The following is a 22,257-nucleotide window of genomic DNA, read 5'->3' as shown; positions in this document are numbered from 1 at the left end:
AAGTATAGCATATATGAAGTACATGGTATTTTAACTGAAGTCTGTTGAAAAATACAGCAATTGTCAGCTGCATTGCATCATCAGAAGGCGGCTGAGGCACCAATATTTGCACTGCTTGCAATGTAGTCAGCACCCTTGCAGTCCTTGGCTTTTGGTTTCTTGTGCTGGTCACTGGCTCTTACCACTGACTTGATTGTTCTTCCTCCTCTCTCTCTGGTGAATATTTGGGAGCAGCATGGTCAGTTTCTCCAATGACGTTTAAGGCTGTTATATACTAGAAGTGTTGCTTCTGCATGCTTCCATGGGATCTGTTTTCATGTAGGTGTAATGTGCTAAGGATTTACAGGAATTGTCTGTTTTCTGGTGTTAACATAATTCAAATCTCATAAGTCCTCCCACATGTATTTGAGTCATGTTCTTTCATGGAACAAGAGAGACAGGCTGAGAACTTGATAAACCTCCTGCTCTGCCATGTGAATATCTGTAGCTGCTTCTTTTGTGGAGCATTAAAAAAATGGCTGTGACAGAGAAGTTTAACCTTTCAAGAGTGGGGTTCAGTACCTTGATCAGTTTTGTTGATGAAGGAATTCAGTATACTCAATTTGTAATTTCATTGAGCAGCTGATGTCTTAACAAAATGCAACAGGGACACAGGTGAAGGACTTTGGGACACTTGGGCTTTTACCTAGCAGATGTTGAAAGAATAGTCATCTCCAATCCTATAGGAAACGTTGCTGTTCAAAAAAGCTTGTTTATAGCAGGGTATTATGGTCTCCTCTACACTCTTTTCCAGTCTGAGGTAAATTTCCCCTCCAAAATGAAATATTCCCTCACAACCTGAGCTAACCTTTTCCACACTGGGAGTTTGTCTCAACTTACTGCTTGCCCAGTGGTAGGTCATATTCCCAGTTCTGCTTGATGTCAGTACTGGGCCAGAGCCATCCTAGGCCTGGCCTGACTCAGGCCCTCATTTGGCCCAGGACAAGGGAATGCAGATATATCTATGTTCCTTTTCTTGCACCAGGTGGCCTGGGCAGGCTGGAAGGGAAGAGTTAGGTTGTCCTGTCTCAACTCCGCCCCACCCATGGCTGTGAGTATGACATACTGGAAGGGACAAGAAGCGCCCCAGGTGGCTCCGCTCCACTGTGCAGCGTGACAGAGTAACTTGAGTCATTTTTTTTGTTTAATAATGCAGCATTCTTAAACAAAACAAAATAAACAGGCCCCACCACCCTTGCAGTGCAGCGGAAACTCGCTGCCCTGGTTTCCATGTTTGAACACAAATCCGGGCCAGAATGTGTGTGCTGGGACAAGGGCTCTCTTGTGAAGAGCCAGGAAGAGGCAGGGCAATCTGTCCCAAGGCAAATGCCATGCTGCAGCCTGGCCTGAAGGCCATCGTGCAGTAAAGGCACTTGTGGCATAGTTTCTTTGTTATATAATGATGAAGTCCATTGCTCCACTCTGTCACTGCTGGATGTTTTGACTTTAACAGCCTTAGAACCTTTTAGAAAGGAGTTGAGTAGTCTTTTTTATAAACATTTATCAGAAAGATACTGAGGTGTCTTTAAAAACAGGCCAGTAAAAGAATTTATTTTACTAAGAAGGAAAGAGTATTTGTAACGAATAATCAAGTTTTTCATACAAATCAATTTTCCAGTTTACATTTCTTTGTTACAGACTGTTTAGATGATCATATGTTTTTTTTAGAAGTCAAGATTTCTTTTAAACTGAGAGGTTTTGTTACTGTGTTTCTCTTAAAACACATCTAGTTATCTTTTATTTTTGTCTTTTTGAGTACCTTTTTTGAATCCCTGGAAGATTCCTGGCTCCTAGAAATTGGGCACTCTTTCCTAGTACCTCCACTTTCTTCTTTCCTAGATTAGTTAATTCGGGAGATAACACCTCACTGCACAGATTCCCATTGCCATATATCTGCCCTAGTTGTCCAGACACTCTGTGGATTAGCTGTCAGTAGAAAACTCAGTTCTCTAACTAGAGTTTCTCCTCAGTGTGTATCAGCTTTTTTCAATCTTTAGATCATGGAGGAACCCCTGAAATATTTTTCAGAATTCAAGAAACCCTGGAAGTGATGACACGCCCCTTCAGAGAGGTGGGTGCAGAAGTAACATGTGGGAGCCATCCAGTCAATCGCTCATTTACCATTTATCCATTACATAGACCCACAGGAAAAGTGGGCTCCAGTGATGTCTAATGATGCCAGAGGCCAACTGAACTTCTGAGAAAGGCCACGTAACTCATTGGGAGCTCTTGTGTAACCTGGAATCTCTGGTGTGAATGGTCAGCTAAGGTTCGGTCAGAATTAGACTCAGAATAGCATCAAAATGAATCTCACTCCAGCACACACCCACATATCCATTCCCTCTCAGCCAGGGCCCTCAGAGCAGCCTGTTGATCTGGCTCTGTATGCCTTGTGAGGATTGCTAAGCCATCATTCCCTTGTTACTTTTATTTCAGCACTTAGAACCTTATATTTTTAGTGCTATCTGTCACACAGGCAGCCTTGGTCAGTGGTTAATAGGTTTAGAAAGGCAGCAGGTATCAAAAAGCCAGTGAGTGAAAGTCTCTGTAGATTAATTCATAACTGCCACTGTCTGAAAGTAGAAAATGAACAAAAGACAGACATGGTTGAATAACTGAAGCCAGCACTTGTCATAATTAACTTTTTTCATGTAATGGTTATGTAAAATTTGAGAGAAGTGCACAAGGTTATTTTAAAAAGAGCTAACATTAATATAACATGCTTTCTTTCCCCAATATAGGCATGGCATAAATTACCAGAAGCATTGACATAACTATTTGAGGAAATAAGCATATCCTTATTCTTTCAAACTCATATGTTTTAACTCATTGAGATTGCTCAATGCCATGTCCAGTTTTGAAAGCTGACTGTACTTTTAAAGAAAGGTTAGATCTATTTGAATTCAGTGACCATTTCCTGTAGTGAGCATAATTTAAAAAAAAAATCAGTTTTCAATTAATGGAAAATTTACATGGCTGTGGGAAATTAATGTTTCAGCACTTGATGTGACTTTCCCCCCTGCTCTTGTACTGCAGGTTCTGCTCTTCTCATCTCCCTCCAGCTCAGCTGTCAGCCTGGAGCAGGGGATAAGATGACAGCTTTTCTTTCCTAAGGGCCATATGTGCCACTCTCAGAAAAACAAATTTACAAACTGCTGTCAGACTGCTGGTGTTCTGTATTGTTGGGGAAAATTTCGAGCTCCTGTGCCATCAGGCCTTTCTAAGAATTTCTTATTGTTATTATTCTTTAGTAAATATAAATAGAAATAATGTAATTAATGTTAAAGCAGCCAAAAATTCATTAATTGAAGCTGAGGGGTTTTTTTTTTTTTTGCATGACCACTTTCCCCCCTATGAAGCTGAGAAGTGGCAACAGAAGGAACACTAAATTTCTTGATGCAGTGCACGCAGTCTTTTTCATGGTCTCTTGTATTTTAATTTCTTCTTCGTTACCATCCACTAGGGCAACCAGCACATGCTCCACTCCATGGCCAGGACAGAAGCCAGACTGGTATGGGTCCAATACCGGAGCACCCTACTTCACCCCGGAACTCCTAGTAACAGTGATCCAAGTGATGTTCACCTCTAAACTGGACTTATACAACTCGCTCAATGAAGGGCTGCCCTTAACCTTGATCTAGAAACTACAGCTCGTCCAAAATGCAGCAGCCAGGGTGCTCACAGCAACACTGTGGAGGTCCCACATTTGGCCCATCCTCCATCAACTGCAGTGGCTACCAGTCAAATTTTGGATCAGGCTAAAGGTTCTAGTAATTACTGTTAAGGCCATATGCGGTCAGAGCCCAGTGTACCCCCCCTAAAGAGCCCTAAGCTCTGCTGCCGCCAACTGACTAATGATCCCTGGCCCAAAAGAAGCCCACTTGGCCTCGACCAGGGCCAGAGCCTTCTCTGTCCTGGCCCCCACCTAGTGGAATAAGCTCCCAGAGGAGATCAGGGCCCTGATGGAGCTAAAACAGTTGGTTTACCTTGTTTTAATATCTGCTTTGGGCTTTTCCGAATTATCTATTACACTAAATACGACACTGCTTCCAAGTAGCTCATCTGGGGATCAGATTACTGATTCCACAAAATAAACTTGTATTATTTAAGCATTAGGATGACCCCATTAATAACAAATGCAGCCTACAAAATTGCATGCCTAATAAACTGGGATACATAAGTGAAAATCAGTGCCAGGATCAATAATAGGGACATTTATTACTGCTATACATGGAAATAAGATTTTGCAGTATTCTTACTCATTCTGCATTGCTGTTACATTATAAAGTTACTTAGCAATCCTTATCAAATTCATCATCATAACAAATCTGTGAGAGAGGACAATAAAACTGTTCTTTTACGATGGAGAGAAAAGATGAAAATAATAAGTTTCTAAAAGCTGCCTGGCAGGTCTATGTCACAATTGAAGCTTCAGCATAAGTTCAGCATGGTGCCATTTACTGAACTGGGCTGTTATTGAAAAAGAGAATAGTGTAAGAGGTGAAAACCTTTCTCCTCCTTCAGTTATAATTGTGAATATATTTGGTATAATTACGGAGCAACTGTCCTCACATAATCCCCAGTTACAAGAAGGATGGCACATTAAAAAAAAGAAAATAAATGCTCATGAGAAGGTTAACTGTCCTTGCTAAAGGAAAAGTAAGGCCTATAAAACTAAAATGAATGTCCAGACTGGCTGGCATGTAGCGTAGTAAAGAGCTAATTTTGAGAGTTAAGAGTGGGCAGGCATGTCAGACTTAAGTTATTTCATGGCCTTGTTTCTTGTAAAGAAGATACAGGTGAGGCAAGAAAAGGGAGAGAAAAAAAGATAGAAGATCCCTTTAAATTGAAGTCTAAGCAACATACGATGAAGTGAAAATGCAGCCTATTTGAAAACCTGTTAAGTAAAGTATATTTGGATGAATTGGAATCTAGAAAAATAGACTGGTCTAAAGGAGAAAGATTCCCTGTGGATGCTGCTAGAGTCTCTTTCCTTACCTTTTGTGTACCTGGCACCAACGCAGGTGGTGCAGCAATTACAGCTTTCAGAGAACAGCGGCACAGCTACAGTGGAATGTGCAGCATTTCCTAATAGCAAGACAAATAAAAGAATGCATACAACCACTGCTTAAGGGTGCTTGTCCAGGCAGCTGAATAAATAATAATGTGCTGGAGGCATTGTTGTAAGAAGAGTTTTTAAGGCAGCTCGTGATCTGACCTGGAGAGGGCTAGGAAGGTCCTAGAAAATGTCTCTTAGATTTGTACAGTATCTCTTCTCATATATTCACAGTTGAATAAATAAGCTGTGCTATTCTGGGTAAACATGATTGAAACCTTATCCTTCGGTTCAATTTTACTGCTGCTGCCATTGTGTTATTTACCCATATATTTCAGCATGGTGAGCTATGCAAAGAGACTTAGGGTGTTCAGACAGTATATTTGACATGCAGAAAATCAAGGCTGAAATTTATACTTGGATGAGATCCTAGAATTTGCAGGTGATAGAGGTTTTTATGTCAAATATGGCTTTTTCCTCTTTACAGCTCTGGATATTTATTAGTCTGTTTTCTTACTGATAAAAATGCATGTTAGCAAACTCTCACAACTACATATTGGTACTGCACAGACCAACGTGGTTTATAAGAAAAACAAATCTGTGATGCATGTGGATTCAATTGTTAGCTGAATATAAAATGCTGCAACCAGGTGCCAGAATGTCTGTGGTGGTATATTCTTCTTTCCCTTCAGGTGAAGCCTGGAGCACTCCTGGAATTACAGCTCATCTCCAGATTATAAAGATCAGCTCCCAAGGCAGAAATAGCTGCGATGGAGGTTGTACAGGGTTGTTATGCAGAATTAACATTTAAGGGCTCCCATTCAGGTTGTTGTGAAGATGGAATACTTGTGGCCTACTGCACAGGGTTGTTGTGCAGATGAAACAGGATGCAAAATAACACCTACAACAGTGTATAGTTTCATCTGCACAACAATCTTGTATGGTAGGCCTCAAAGGTTCAGAGAGTGGTGGAGAAGAGACACGCATGGCTTGGCTGCATCTGCCCTCGAGAAGAGAGGCTGGGTACAGCAGTATTTTAAGTGAGAAGGGGTTATTCTGTGACCTCCCTGTCAGCCAGTGGTTAGGCAGAATGGGAAAGTTTTTCCCCCTCAAAAGGAAAGCACACCCATGCCCTCAGACGGCCCTGTGTTGGTCTCGGAAATGCATCCCTTGCCTCAGTCAGGGGCCGTTAGAGGCTTCCTTCACAGCAGGCCTGAACGGAGGAGGGGGTGCAGAATCCGGAGCAAGGGCAGCAATTAGCCTTGGGGGAGGAGAGATTTCACCAATAGGAGTCTTTGGAACCTTCAGCATGTTGTCAGAAGTATGAATCACTCTTCATGTATATGGATTATATAAAATGGAATTAAATCAAGGTGTGCTCTGAAACTTCATTCTAAAGAAAAAGGACCTTGATATATTACTTAGAGCAGAGGCGCTAAGACACATCTACAAATGTAGCCTATAAATAGTAGTAGTGCAGGACATTGTCTTTCTGTTTTAAGTATTTTATTTGGAGATCCATTCAAAGTAGAATTTCCCTCCTTAAATTTGATGTGGTAAGGGCTCTTTATTGTCCAAAAGAAGTTATTAATATCATTATTGCATTATAATACATACACAATTGAACACAATTGCAAAGAAAGACATTGAAATATTTTGGTATACAATTTGTGAAATATTTTTGTTATTTACTATCTGATTCTGAAGATTTAGGTGAGGCGCAAAATAGCAGTCTGTTTCCCTGTAGATCTGCTAAATTTGCCATTTTAAACATTCTAAATAACAAAATGTGATGACAGTGAGCATATATGACACACCTTATTCCATCTAGCTCAGAATTCTCTATACTGTCAGGCATTTATTCTACAAGGCCTTAGGCCAGTAGTTCTCTACTGCTCCGACTTGGCGACCCCAACTGCGGTGGGGGCGGTGTGCGCACACGCATGGGCAGGCACACAACAGTCGGCACGGCATGGAGGCGGCCATTGCCATGGCTCCTCCTTCGCTGACTACCAACACTACCTGCCGCTGCTGCCTGCCACCACTTCCAGCTACTGCCCGCCACCACCTCCGTCCGCTGCTGGCCACTGCCGCCATGGTGGCAACCAACCTGGGGACCCCACAGAAGGGGCCAGGTGACCCCAAATGAGGTCAGGACCCCAGGGTTGCGAACCACTGCCTTAGGTCATCATATTTCCAAATATATTTTCAGTTGAAAGTGCCAGGAAATGACTTTGAAGTTTACACATGAGGGAAAAAATGTGTTGTATCATTGAGCTATAGTTCCTTCTCATAGTGCCTTCAGTGCCGACTGCCACATAAGCTAGCCAGATTGTCTATGTCCCCTCTCATCATTAACAAAGTCATTTTATTTTTAGTTAATTCTGTACAGCACTTCGGCCAGATAAAATTTGTAAACAAATATAGGGTAGTAGAAAATTCAGAATAAAATATAATACAAACATTTCATTGTATGCTATAGTAATACAGGAGAAAATAGGCTTAACAGTTAAAAATTTTTATACATAGACAATAGGTTAAAACAATGTTAAAATTAAACAGCATGTAAACAAAAGATAAAGATCACCTTTTATAGCTCCTTAACTGAGCATATTGAATGCTATATACTTGAGCACAATATTTGGCAACTTGTGTGACAGTTGAGGTTCTCCATAGGAGAAGTTTAATTTTTTCCTCCTCTGTATAGCTGAGAATATTTTCAAGAAGAGGTAGAATTTGCCTAGTTCTGCAGCTATATAGAGGGGGCACCTGAGGATCATATGTGCAAGAGATTCTACCTCCCCGGAGTTGCAGGGTCAGAGTCTTTCTGTTCTTGGCACTTCCTTATAAATTCTCTCCAGGACCGCAGAGGGTAGCAAGGACCTCTTGCTAATGAGAAGGCCCTCCTAAGATGTTTGGCTTCTATAAGGAGAGATACTCTGCTGGGGCTTGAATGTATCTGATATTGTGTGGAGGAACAGTGGTCCCCAACCTTTCTGCGGCTGGGGACCGGCAGGGCAACTGCCCTGCCTGCGCATCGCTTGCGGCCTGGGAAGTTTTTTACTGCGGGGGGGGGGGGCGGGGAGAGGGAGCCGCGGCCCGGTGCCATGGCCTTCGCAGCCCGGCACCAGGCCACGGCCTGCAGGTTGGGGACCACTGTGGAGGAAGGTATTTTGGGATATGGGCAAGCTCTGTTTGGCACTCAGAATCTTATATCCTTTGTTTTACCACAATTTTGCCCTCATCTATTGCCATGTTGAGCAGAACCTGGGGGGAGAAACCAAGATTTTTGATTTCATCCTCTATAGCAAAGACCCACTTATAGATTTATAATTGTCGCACAGGTTTAAAGATAGAAATCCTTCATGTGCCCAGTGTGCCTTTAGCCAGATAGAAATAGAAGCATGGACAATTTTAGCTTCAAACTTCATAAATCCTTTCTCTAATCTAATCCATGAATTGGATAAACATTTTGGAAGCTGTAGTATGGCTCTAAGGAATTAAGATTGTATCCTCTCATGTGGGGCAAAGCAGGACTTTGAAGAACCTAGAAAGAGGCAACAAGGTTCTATTGGCACAGGTGTCAATAAGGGAGCACCAGAACTGGGGTTGGAGTTGGAATATCACGGAGCTAGTGGGAGTCTTTTACTATTCTGTGAGTTGTTTGCTTTTATATGTTTACTAACCAACTATATTTCTGGACTACCTTTCAGCAGAATAGGCTCTCAAGACAGTTTAAAATAAAAGTAAACAATTTACAATTAATAGCACAAAATTGTTATGGTGAAAGAAGTTGGTACTACAAGAGATAGGTGTGAAATTCAGTTCTTTTCTTCAGGTATTGCTGCTGAATCGCTGTTGTCCATGATAAATCCCTATCCCCTGGTAGGGTTCATCTTCCAGTGGGGAGGGCAGATGTTGATAGCGGTGTAGTGAGATTCTACATGAAAATTGAAGAAGCTACTGAGAATAATGTTTAGTCTTTCATCCCATTGCTCTAGATCAGCCTTCCTCAACTTTTTCTTATCGTTGAGAAACCCCTGAAACATTCTCCAGACTTTGAGAAATCCCAGAAGTGGCTGATCATGCAGAATATGGTTGGGAAGCATACCCTGGGTCCCTTCCATTCCCAACCCTTCCAAGTCCATTACTGGTCATTTGGGGGGGGGGGTTGCCATGACTATACATGGTCATATCACCTTATGTATGTCGCACTCATCCAGGAAACCCTTCCGGGGGAATCAAGTAACCCCAGGGTTTCACAAAACCTTGGTTGAGAAAGCCTGTTCTAGATGGTGTGGCTGGAGCTGTTTTCTTTCTTACAGAATAAGGTTGGGAGAAATAGTTTCATGTAAGAAAGATGCCACAGAGCAGATCTGACATCACTGAATCTTTTACAGGAGGAGGAGTCAACGATATCAATACTGCCGTGTTTGGCAGTTGAAAAAGCACTGATGGTGTTGGCAGTGCTTTTTTTCCTATAGAATGTTCTGCCTTATGTTATTTTCTGAGTTGTACAATACTCCGTTGTGAATAGCTCACTTCTCCCCCCACCCCCCAGCTGCTGCAGAATATCTTGTAGTGGTGGATGTTTGCCTTCTCCTCCTGGGGCGAGGACATCTTGCTGGGTGAGATTCCACCGTCGGGTCAAGGGAGGCAGGAACTTAACAGTTCTTCTTCCGGTCCCTAGGTGGCACTCACCCGGCCTCTTCAGTTCGGTTTCTGCCTCGGAGGGAGAGCAGTTGAGCTGGAAGATCCCGAATAGATTTCAGCCTCAAATTCTACCTATTTCTATCTATCTACCTATTTCTATCTACCTTACCTTGTGTGTGACTACCTAAGTGTGTGTCAGTCTCCGTTTGTCTCTCCTCTTCAAAACCCCCCCCCCCAAACAAAACCTCCCCCCCCCACCCAGTTGAAAGCTTGGCTCTGGGAAAGGCCGTTAAAGGCAAACCTCCCAGCGAAGCCCCATTGCCGGCTCAGCTCGAAGTCAATGGCAGACGACCTCCTGTCCGAAGGAGAACTGGAGGCGCGGATAGAACCGACGGAGCAGGAGCCAAAAAAGCTGGAAGGCATGCCGCAGGCCGTCCCTAAACCAGCCAACGTGGAGCCAAGCCGTCAAGCGGCAAAACGCCGCAAGAAGACTGAAGTGCGGGAAAAGAGCAGGGAGAAGACGCGCGGCGGCCATTTTGAGGAGAATCGGGCAGGCGGCTCTGCAGCTGCGGCCCGGTCCACGCTTGCTCGCGAGGAGACCGGAGCCGAGGAGGAAGGAGAGGAGAGCCAATCCAGAAGTACAGTAAGGCCCAGTGGGCAACATTTTTTATCTAAATAATTAATTGCATGTATTTCGGAGGTGGTGCAAGCGCAGTTAGAAAAAAGAGAAAGAGGGCCTGAGGGGCATAGATGTCGCAGGCAGGCCTCCCCTGACACAGAAAGGGAGGAATATGGGGACTCGGTTGAACAAAGACCCTCCTGGCCCACAAAAGCAGCGCGCAAAAGACCCCATTGGAGTCCTGATAGGGAGGATTATCCTTCTACAGCAGATGAGTCCTCAGTAAAGGAAGATGGGGAATTTTTATCTGATGAAGAAGTGATTGAAATTATGGAATTACCTGAGGTATCCAAAAGATTATTCAAACCAGAAGACTATCAGTATTTGTTGTCTAAATGTCTTAACGGGGACGGATGATCCAGAGGATCAGGACCCTAGAAGGCCTTATGGCAATAAAGAATATTTTCCCCCAGAGGAGGATGTTCCTAGAAACTTTCCACTATCAGTATTTTTTGAGAAAAAATTCAGAGCGGAATGGGAAAAGCCCATGGCCTATGGTCTTCTCTCGGAAGATGGCCAGGGATCTGTAAGAGATATAATGGATAGGAAGGCGGATTTTGCCTTACGTAAAACCCATGAAACCTTAGCAATGTCTCTAAGAGCATCTTCAATTGCGTCAATTGTATCCAGAGCCACAATCATGTGGGTCAAGAAGCTGATTCAGCTGTTGCCGGAACCAGATAAGAGAGTGGCAGAAGGAATGAACAGAGTGCTAAATGCAGCTTGTTTTTCAGCAGACGCCACCATCTTCATGGTTTTCAGCAGACGCATCCATCTTCAACGCCAGAGCCATGGCCACAGCGGCAGCTGCGAGAAGGACACTGTGGCTGAGAGCATGGCAGGCAGAACAAAAGCGAAATCAATCGTCACTGCTTATCCATTTCATGGATCCAAACTTTTCGGGGAGTCTTTGGACAAGGTCCTGGTGGAGACACGTGATAAAAAACGCGTAATACCAAGGAACCTGAGAAGAACGGATAGACGGTTCTCTCAAATTGCAGGTAACTCCTTTCGTTCCTTCGGCTCATATAACAGGCAAAGACAAGACAGGAGATCTAGCTGGTCCAACACCAGACAGAACTTCAGGGGTGGCTACTCCAACAGGTTCCAGAGAGGAAACCGTCCTCCAAAGCAGGAAAGAGACGGAAAGCCTCACAAGGCATGACTCCGTCATCCCAGTGGGAGGAAGACTAGCCCTATTCTTGAAGCAGTGGACAAGATACCAGGCAGACAGCTGGTCGTTGGAAATCATAGAACAGGGCTACGCCATAGAATTCCTAAAGTTCCCACCAAACGACTTCGTCCAGTCACTCTTCCCAAGATTAAAACCAAAGCTGGAAAGAACCCAAGCCGCCATACAACACCTGATCGACATTGGGGCAATAGAACCTGTACCTCATGGAGAGGAAAGGACGGGAGTGTACTCAGTGTTCTTCATAGTGCCCAAATCCAATGGGGATTGGCAAGCAGTGTTAGACCTAAAGTTCCTGAATCGCTTCATCAAGCTTCGCCACTTCAGGATGGAAACCCTCAAATCCCATTTCGGAAGCGATACAAAAAGGAGAGTACCTTACATCGTTAGACCTCACGGAAGTGTACCTGCATATTCCGATCCTAAACAGTCACAAGAAGTTCCTCAGATTCTGCGTGGGTCAGCTCCACTATCAGTACAGAGCTTTACCATTTGGACTCTCGACAGCACCCACAGTTTTCTCGAAGCTGTTAATCGCCCCGGTGGCCTACTTACGGAAGCAAGGGATTCACCTGCATCCATATTTAGACGACCTGTTAATGAGGGCTCAGTCCCTCCAGCAAGCAAACAGCCACACCGCAATCGCATTGCAAATCCTTCAAGACTTCGGGTTCGTTGTGAACCTTCAGGAGAGCTCGCTAATCCCGTCCCAGTCCCTTCAGCATCTGGGGGTACTGATCGATACGGTGACATCCAGACTCTTCATGACAGAAGGGAAAATACAAAAAACCAGAAAATTGGCAAATCAGATAATAAGAGGAAGAACGTCGTCCCTAATGACGCTGGCAAGTATGATGGGCGTCATGGTGTTGAACCTCTGCACAGTGGAATGGGGGAGACTGCATTCTCGCCAGCTTCAGAGCCTGTTACGACCATTCCAGCACCATATCTCCATAAAACTGGACAAGAAAATGAAGGTACCACAAGTCGTAAAAACCAGCCTGGCCTGGTGGACCAAGAAGGTCAACCTGTCAAAAGGAAAGCTATTCGGTCCCAGACGGGAAAAACAGCTGTTCACGGATGCGAGTCTGAGAGGTTGGGGGGCCACGCTGGAGAGCCACTCAGCCCAGGGAAGATGGTCCTCAGAAGAGTCAAAACTTCCAATAAATGTCCTGGAAATGAAGGCGGTCTTCAGAGCTCTACAACACTTCCGATGTCGAATAAGAAACACTCATGTGTTGGTAAGAACGGACAACATAGCAACCAAAGCCTACCTGAACAACCAGGGCAGATCCAGGTCCTCAAACTTTCACAGGGAAGCCATGCAGGCCTTGTGTTGGGCGGAGACCAACCTGTTGTCAATAAGGGCAGAATACATAAAAGGAAAAGAAAACGTCCAAGCAGACTGGCTGAGCAGAGCGACGGTGTCCGCAGCGGAATGGCGTCTGAAGCCGGAAATCTTCGCCTGGATAACGTCAATCCTCGGTCAGCCCAAGCTGGACCTGTTTGCGACAGTGGAGAACAGCCAGATGCCCAGGTTCTTTTCCAGATACTTCCATCCGTCAGCGGAAAAGACGGATGCTCTGCTGGCCCAGTGGCCAGAGGGCTTGCTCTACGCCTTCCCACCGTTTCCGGTGATTACACGCCTGCTCGCAAGGGTAAAAGAGCTGAAGGCGGAGGTGATACTAATAGCTCCGAAATGGCCTCGTCGGCCGTGGTTTTCAACCCTGGTGTGCATGTCAGTGCGGGAGCCACTGCAGATTCCAGTACAGCTGGACATGCTCCAACAAGGTCCTATTTGGCATCCAGACCTGGAATGGCTCCAACTGACCGCCTGGTGGTTGAGCTTAGTCACGGAAGGCTACAGTACGGAAGTAGTAGAGACAATTATGGCTTCCAGGCGCCAGTCCACTAACAGAATCTACAATGCCTCATGGAAGGCATTCGTTCGCTGGTGCCGGCGGAAGAAGGTGGATCAGCTGTCTCCAAGGTTACGAGATGTATTGCAGTTCCTTCAAGATGGTCTGCCACAAAGACTGAAGGTGGCGACTCTTCGGCGACAAGTGGCAGCCTTAGTATCTGTCCTTCCAAATTTTAAAGGCAAGCCGATTTCTAAGCACCCTCATATCATCCGTTTCCTCAAAAGGGCCACCCAAGTCCAAGGCCCAATTACCCATAGATTCCCAACTTGGAATCTGAATAAAGTTCTTACGGGAATGACGAGACACCCCTTTGAGCCAATAATGGATATTTCATTAAAACATCTGAGGATGAAGACAATATTCCTTACAGCAGTGACTTCAGCCAGAAGGATATCAGAACTGGCAGCTCTATCGGTCAGGAAAGAACTCTGCATCTTTCACAAGGATAAAATGGTACTAAGAACGGATCCAGCCTTCAAACCGAAGGTGCTGTCCAATTTTCATCTTAACCAAGATTTGGTCTTACCGTCCTTTTGTCCAAACCCGGTCCATCCGAAGGAGATAACTTGGCACACCCTAGATGTGCGGCGCTCCTTAAAGGCTTATATCATCAGAACAGAGAATATAAGAAGGTCTGACTCATTATTTGTGTCCATTGCAGCCCCAAACCAGGGCTCGAAGCTGTCCAGCAGGGCTATCGGTAGTTGCCTCAGAGCGGCCATTGCGGAAGCGTACGTGGCTCAGAAGTTGACTCCGCCACCTGGTGTTACAGCTCATTCAGTAAGGAGTACGGCAATGTCAGCGGCCTTGTTCGGTAGAGCATCGATTCTCGAAATTTGCAGAGCAGCAACATGGGCCAACGCCTCGACATTCATTCGCCATTACAAGATAGACGCTTACAGCTCAGCGGAAGCAGCGTTTGGGCGAAGAGTGCTGCAAAACGTAATCAATACAGATGACGATGGCCCACCCTGATTCTACGGACTGCTATGGGAGGTCCCAGCAAGATGTCCTCGCCCCAGGAGAAGAATGACCATTCAATACATACCGAGAAGGGTCCTTCTCTCCTGGGGTATAAGAGGACATCTTGATCCCTCCCTTCCATCATCAAACTAAAGAAAGGATACATCTGGAAGTTGTCCCAGAGCAGAGTTTTCGACATGTCATAATGTGTTTCTTCCATGTTTTTGATTGTGATGTGTCTCTAGTTCTTCTTCTGTTAGGAGGTTCCTAGGTTATACGTTGTGGTTATATATGCCTAAAATGCGAACAGTATGGCAGTGGACGAACTGAAGAGGCCGGGTGAGTGCCACCTAGGGACCGGAAGAAGAACTGTTAAGTTCCTGCCTCCCTTGACCCGACGGTGGAATCTCACCCAGCAAGATGTCCTCTTATACCCCAGGAGAGAAGGACCCTTCTCGGTATGTATTCAATGGTCATTCTCTAGGGTGCTTAGCTGAATCTGATAGGCTTGTTTGACTTCATTCCTAGTTATGAATGGACGTTTTTCCTAGGAACTGATGAGTTAATTTAATCGTAATTTTACTGCTAGATGTATTGCAGTAAGTAATTCAATGGTGTATTGGTTCATGACAGTTGTTGTTGTTAGTTGCGAAGTCGTGTCCGACCCATCGTGACCCCACAGACAATGATCCTCCAGGCCTTCCTGTCCTCTACCATTCCCCGGAGTCCATTTAAGCTCACACCGACTGCTTCAGTGGGTTCATGGCAGTATTTTCTCTCTCCAGTAGATTAGAAGGATGTATAAAGCAGTAGAGGATACTGTATTTACTGGTAATTAAATTAAACGATCTCCACTGTGCATTGCCCCTGTACAATTATCTTTATGTCTTGTAGACCTATTTAGGATTGAAATTTGATGTGTATGTAGTATTTGGAATTTAGGTTCAATTTTAACATATAAAAATTAATAAAATCATTTTTATTTCCTGCCTTTCATATCTAATGGAATTAAAGGTGGCATACTGAGGCTTCCTAGAGTTTTATGATTAATGTGTATTCCTAAATGCTTTCTAGTATCTCATTTAACATATAATTGTTAATTAGGCTTTCTTTTAAATATTGCTGATTTCCAATGTATATTCTATAATGGTTGAAACAAAAAACTTTAGACTCATCCCTTCTATTATTTTTCATCTAGCTTCCAGCAGACCTTACCAAAATACACTTAGCAGATGGTCAACATGCTCAAGTCACACATGTCCCTTCAAGCCAGTCTGGTTGCAGCATTGCCAGTGATTCTGGGAGCAGCAGTTTATCTGACATTTACCAGGTACAGTTTTACATTAACGTATTTGTGGTTCATAACTTTTTCATGTCTAACATCACAGCACTTTTTTGCTGTTGTTCCTGAGCCAGCTGGAAAGAAATAGAAGAGTGTCTGTGTGAAGGGCATTCTTTGTTGCTTCCTGTCAAAGAACAAGTCTGAGGACTGTGAGATGATGACAGAGTGCAAAGGGAAAACTTTGAAGCAGGGATTCATTTACCTGTTTTGGTGGCCAGTGACCATTAGGGATATGATGCCGCTTTACAAGACAGTTATGAACTGAGACAATTAGGAACTGGGGCTAATGGTACTGGATAACATTCAGAGAATGGCTAGTGGCACTGACTGGTGACTAAGAAAGAATGCCTATCCTTATAGGTGGACATCTGTCAGGTGCAGTAGTAAGTAAAGTTGGTTCTATCACTACCATGTCGACACATTGCTGATGAATGACCAGCAGTGTGAGCTATTTGCCCTATTAGTCAACATCCATCAGGGATAATAACCAGCAGCATTCAAACACAGAGCTGTAGGAATCACCTGCTTTCCACAGATACATGCCCAGAACTAGAATTTTTATCATCACATGGGGATTGCACATGAGCAGGCCTGCCATCAGGGAGATTTTATAACGAAAAGTCTCTTTGGGGCTCTGTGTGCTGGAGCCAAAGACTTTGTTCTCACCCAGGGAGAATCTTTACCCTCAGTTATTCTTTTGCTGCCAAAGCTGCTGGTTGTATTTGTTTACATCTCATTCCCCAAGTATCCTGTAACTAAGCCTTACAATCCCCAGCACATATTTGAGACAAAGAACTACTAGCTCCTCCATTCCTGTAGCTCAGCCTTCATCTCAGAAGGATGCAGCACCTTAACAAATAAATAGGTTTCTGACTATAATCAGTTCCCGTCTCTGTTAAGTTGGGGAACAAGTCTGCCACTTGTATGCCCGCATGGCAATCCATTACTTTGGACCACTGTGTCCTTGCCATCATTAGTTTGGGTACAGATTAGAATTTAAGATGATACTACCTTATACTTCTCAGTACAGGGAATATGTTTCTCTGTCCAATTAACAACAAGGAGTATTAAAGGCCAAATCCTATAGACAGCACTATAAACCACCTTTTTGTGTTGGGGGGGGGGGGAGAGAATCTCTTAAAGCCTTATGGTCTGCGGGGGTTAACCTGTTGGTCATTCCCGGTCCCAAGGAAGCTTGCCTGGCCTCAACCAGGGCCAGGGCCTTTTCGGTCCTGGCCCCAACCTGGTGGAATGAGCTCCTGGAAGAGCTGCAGGCCCTGCAGGAATTGTCATCATTCCGCAGGGCCTGCAAGACAGAGCTCTTCCGCCAGGCTTTCGGTTGAGGCCAGGCAGCAAGAAGATCTAGCCCCCCTCACAAATGTGACAGTTGCGTCTGTCATCTGCCCCCTCCCTTTCCCTTCTTAGGGGGTGTGGAATTGGGTTAGCTATATTGAATTTTGCCACCATTCTTGTCATAACTTTTGTGTTAATTGTATTATGTTTTATTGTGCTTTTATTGTTTTAGGGGATTGGTTTTATGTGACCTGCCTCGAGCCTCCGGGGGGAGGTGGGATATAAATTAAATAATAATGATGATGATGATGATAAAGGAGATTCCGGTGAAGCTTCTGAGGAAAAGAAAATATAATTTTCTGTCCATGGTCTTAAAAAATAAATAAATAAAATATAGATAGGAGCTAGTCCTGGCAGCGCCCCCCCTAGTGGGTGGCGGGAAAGCAAGTGGAGCAGGGGCTCAGGCAGCGGCAGCGTCCCTTGGCAAAAGACTACCGCCCCCCGGCCTCAGTAAAATTGACAAGCGTTGACCGGTCCCCGGTGATAAAAAAGTTGGGGACCACTGATATAGAGCAGTGGTCCCCAACCTTTATTAGGCTGGGGACCCGCAGGGCATCGGGCCGCGCCCGCGGGGACCGCGCCCGCGCGGGCCACGCCCACGCATCGGGCCGCGCCCGCGGGCCGCGCCCGCGGATCTAGCCGCGCCTGCGAGCCATGCACGGCCCGGCCCTGATTTCCTCTCCCTGCCCTCCCCGCAGTAAGAAGCTTCCCGGGCCGCAAGCTTGCGGCCGGGGAAGTTTTTTACTGCGGGGGGGGGCGGGGAGAGGGAGCCGCGGCCCGGCGCCATGGCCTTTGCGGCCCGGCACCGGGCCGCAGCCCGCAGGTTGGGGACCACTGATATAGAGGATGGAACAGGCCAAAACCAATGGGATGAAATTAATTCAAAAGAAATTCCATCTAGACAACTGAAATAAGTTCCTAACAGAGTGGTTTCTCTGTGGAACAGGCGTCCTCGGAAGGTGGTGGGTTCTCCATCTTTGGAAATTTTTAAACAGAGTTTGGATAGCCATCTAGTGGAGCAGCTGATTCTGTGAAGGTTCAAGGGGGTGGCAGGTTACAGTGGATGAGTTATAGGTTTGTGAGTGTCCTGCATAGTGAAGGTTGTTGGACTAGATGACCCAGGATGTCCCTTCCAACTGTATGATTCTAAGATCACAGATGCATCATTCTCTGGAGAGCTAGCTTGATGTAGTGGTTAAGAACAGCAGCTTCTAAACTTTCAAGCTGGGTTTCATTCCCCACTCCTCCACATGCAGCCAGTTGGGTGACCTTGGGCTATTCACAGTTCTGTTAGAGCTGTTCTCAAAGAGCAGTCTCTCTCAGTGCTCTTTCAGCCTCACCTACCTCTCAGGGTGTCTATTGTGTGGAGAATAAGTGAAGGCTGCTTTGAGACTACTTCAGATAGTAAGCAGGGTATAAAACCCAATTCTTCTTCTTCTTCTGGGTTCGGGGGCCAACTGTGAAGGCTTTTCTTTTGAGAAGAATCTCCATATTAATATTCCTGAATTGCGAACAGTGAGGTATACCCTTAGTTGTTTCTTAGATATCCTTTGTAACTGGTCCATTTTTTACAAATGGACAACACAGCCACTATGGTTTGTATAAACAAATTGGGTGGACAGGGTTTAGACATGTATGCCAAGAAGCCATTAACAATTGGGAGTTTTGGTGCTCAGTGCATTCATACAGGCTATCCATATCCATGGGACACTGAATGCAGGAGCAGACAAGGTCAACTGGGAAATTATTATTTCCCACAAATGAGCCCTCAAACAAGAATATATAAATAAGATATTTGTGATTTGGGAGGTGCCTCAAGTCAATCTTTTTGTGACACAATAAAATGTGGAGGTTCTGAAGTTCTGTTCCCATGTAGGCTGAGGCATGGGTTCATTGGAAGATGCATCAGAGAAATTTGGGTAAGGAATAAACAAAATATTCCCTTGACTCCAAATGTTTTCTTCCAATGAACTAAAAATGCCAATTTCTTGTTCTCCCTTTTGCTTTCCTAAGTGTATCAAAAACCATGGCTTGCCTGTGGGAAATTCTGTTTTGCTGCCTGACACTTTATACTGAGGTGCTGGTGGAGAGAACCTATGAAGAATTACTAGGAGGGGCTTAATGATTAGGGATTTTCTCCTCGTACACAGCCAAAACTTCAAAATTCAATCAGTTCTCGCATGTTTTCTCCTTATCTCTGGTGCTTCCTTCCTCACTTTGCCTGCCACACAAGTATTATTCTGCAAAGTCACCGTGTTTCTTTTGTATAATCTGTATCTTTTCCTGTTTTCTGTAAACCACCCTGAGCCCTCGGAAAGGGTGGTATATAAATAAAATAAATAAATAAATAAATAAATAAAAATAAATAAATAAATAAATAATCTTGAATCCTTATAAAGCAACTGAATCTTACATCTACCACCAATCCTGTAAGTTATTTTCACCCTTGATCAATTATATGTCAATAATTAATGCTTGGAGCAAAAGTATGCTAAATGGCAATGAATGACCTCCACATAATTGTCAAGGGTTTGTTTGGCATTTGCTGCAACTATTTAGGGGTAAAATATAAATGTATTACTTCGTCAAACAGTAATATTTAAAGGTTACAGGTGGGAACTACTTCACAATTTTAAGACATTTAAAAATCTTGTGGCATGATTACTGTACTGTGAATATAAAATAAATTCTCATTCCTTGTAGCAAAAAGAAGTTCTGTAACATCCCCCTAAGTACAATTTCATTTTTCTCTTTATAAGCAGTCTCAGAATCACAGATTGCCCTCACCCTCCGCTGATAATTCTGTTGAATTTTAGATTCTGAAGAACTAAACCACCCGAAGAACTAAACAATCTGTTGGACGAATTTTGCAGTACAGTTATACCTTTCAGCTAAGCTTATACTAGAACAGTGGTCCCCAACCCCCGGGCCACAGCCTGGTGCCTGTCCATGAAGGCCTCGGCATCGGGCCACGGCTCCTTCTGCCTGCCCCCTCCTGCAAGGAGAAGCTCGCCAGGCCGCAGGCAAATCGGTCACGGAAGTGGCTGATCAGCTTGCGGCCCGGTAAGCTTCTTGCTACGGGGGGGGGGGGGGAGAGGGAAGTGCGGCCGCCAGCATAATGCCAGGCGCAAACGTGCATGTGCGGCAGGTCTGCACATGCGTGTTTGCGCGGGAGCTGCCGCGCATGTGTGGGGCCCTGGGTCGCCCTCTTCCCCCATCCATCAGCAGCGGTCCACACCGCAAAAAAGGTTGCAGACCGCTGTCCTATAACAGTTATTGTATATACATGTATTTGTGTACATTTAATACTAGGATTCCATTGTGTCCGTTTCCCAATTTAAGTCTGGCAGTATGTCAAGTGAAATTCTACAAACACTCCTGAAAGCATGATTACCTTTTGGACTTGTATTTAAGCGATATTAAAAGCTTTCCTGTGATGAATCAATATGTGTAAAGAATGGATTTTTTATTGTGTTCTATTAATTCCATAAATTGATGTTTGTGTAATGGGATCACATTGTAATGGCTTTTGGTACAAATAATGCTTTCCAAATTTGGTTGCTCTCAGTAGGCTACTTAAGACATTTCTATACAAGTACATTTTTTTTTAATGATCCACAGCCAGACCCTGATAAGGCTAGTGGGACAATTACAACAGTATTTTGCTTAGTCAATGCTGATTATAAATCAGAAAGGACTGTATATGTGTCAGGGTCCGGGGTTTCTTGTTCCTTCTCCGCCACGATGTCGGGAGCTGAAGACCAGGCCAGGAAAGATAGTTCTCAGGATAGGCAGCGTCTCAGAACGGAGTCCTGTTGAATGACTTGCATTCACGACTCCCGGGTTCAGAATAGTTTCCTCACTATGCTGAACCCCGCCTCCTCACAGACGCCGACTGCCCCATTTAAATATCCTTCCTCTCCTCGTCCCCACCTCCCGAGCCCTCAAGAACCTCCCACCAGTTCTTCCGGGTACACCTGTTCTTCATTATCTGTTCTGCCCTCACTTTGAGCCGGGCGCGACCAGTCTGTCGGCGTTCTTCGTTTCCTTTCTGTTCACTTTCCTCCTTTGTCTCTCCCGCGTATGGGTCTGTGGCCGCTGCCCCCTGTTCCCGAGAGACTGCTAGTCTGCCTGTGGGGAGAGGATCTTTGGCTGCAAGTCGGGCCATTCCCGACAATATGGTCATATGATACATGAATGAATTCCATGCTGAAAGATACATGAATCTCCAAACTTCTCAGGTGACTGAGGTATTCTCCTCCTGGGGCGAGGACATCTTGCTGGGTGAGATTCCACCGTCGGATCAAGAGAGGCAGGAACTTAACAGTTCTTCTTCCAGTCCCTAGATGGCACTCACCCGGCCTCTTCAGTTCGGTTTCTGCCCCGGAGGGAGAGCAGTTGAGCTGGAAGATCCAAATAGATTTCACCTCAAGTCCTACCTATTTCTTTCCAACCTTCCCTCGTGTGTGACTACCTACTTGTCAGTCTCCGTTTGTGTGTTTGCCTCTCCTCTTAAAAAAAAGAAAAAGAGAGAAACCCCCCCCCCACCCTGTTGGTAACTCGGCTCTGGGAAAAGGCCGTTAAAGGCAAAACTTCCCAGCGAAGCCCCATTGCTGGCTCCGCTTGATTTCGATGGCAGACGACCTCTTATCCGAAGGGGAATTAGAGGCGCCGATGGAACCCACCGAACGGGAGCCGAAAAAGCTGGAGGGCATGCCGCAGGCCGTCCCCAAACCAGCCAACGAGGAGCCAAGCCGCCAAGCGGCAAAACGCCGCAAGAAGTCCGAAGCGCGGGAAAGGAGCAGGGAGAAGATGCGCGGCGGCCATTTTGAAAAAAATCGGGCGGCTCTGCGGTTGCGACCCGGTCCACGCTTGCTCACGAGGAGACCGAGGTCGAGGAGGAAGGAGAGGAGAGCCAATCCAGGAGTACAGTAAGGCCCAGTGGGCAACATTTATTATCTAAGGAATTAATTGCCTGTATTTCAGAGGTAGTACAAGCGCAGTTAGAAAAAAGAGAAAGAGGGCCTGAGGGGCATAGATGTCGCAGGCAGGCCTCCC

General features: G+C 45.1%; 1 protein-coding gene across 10 annotated transcripts in view; it reads left to right on the top strand.

Moving 5' to 3' along the window:
* RAPGEF6 (Rap guanine nucleotide exchange factor 6) overlaps nt 1-22,257 on the top strand; it is a 222,360-nt gene that overhangs the window by 113,144 nt on the left and 86,959 nt on the right. For all 10 annotated transcript variants that reach the window (XM_077326867.1, XM_077326865.1, XM_077326862.1 and 7 more), the window contains one exon: nt 15,703-15,834. In XM_077326867.1, the coding sequence (XP_077182982.1) occupies nt 15,703-15,834 (132 nt within the window). The remainder of the gene's footprint in view (nt 1-15,702; nt 15,835-22,257) is intronic.

Source organism: Paroedura picta, chromosome 3, assembly GCF_049243985.1.
Source record: "Paroedura picta isolate Pp20150507F chromosome 3, Ppicta_v3.0, whole genome shotgun sequence".
Lineage (NCBI taxonomy): Eukaryota > Metazoa > Chordata > Lepidosauria > Squamata > Gekkonidae > Paroedura > Paroedura picta.
Note: the sequence above shows the minus strand (reverse complement) of the source record. Positions and strands in the feature narration are given on the sequence as shown.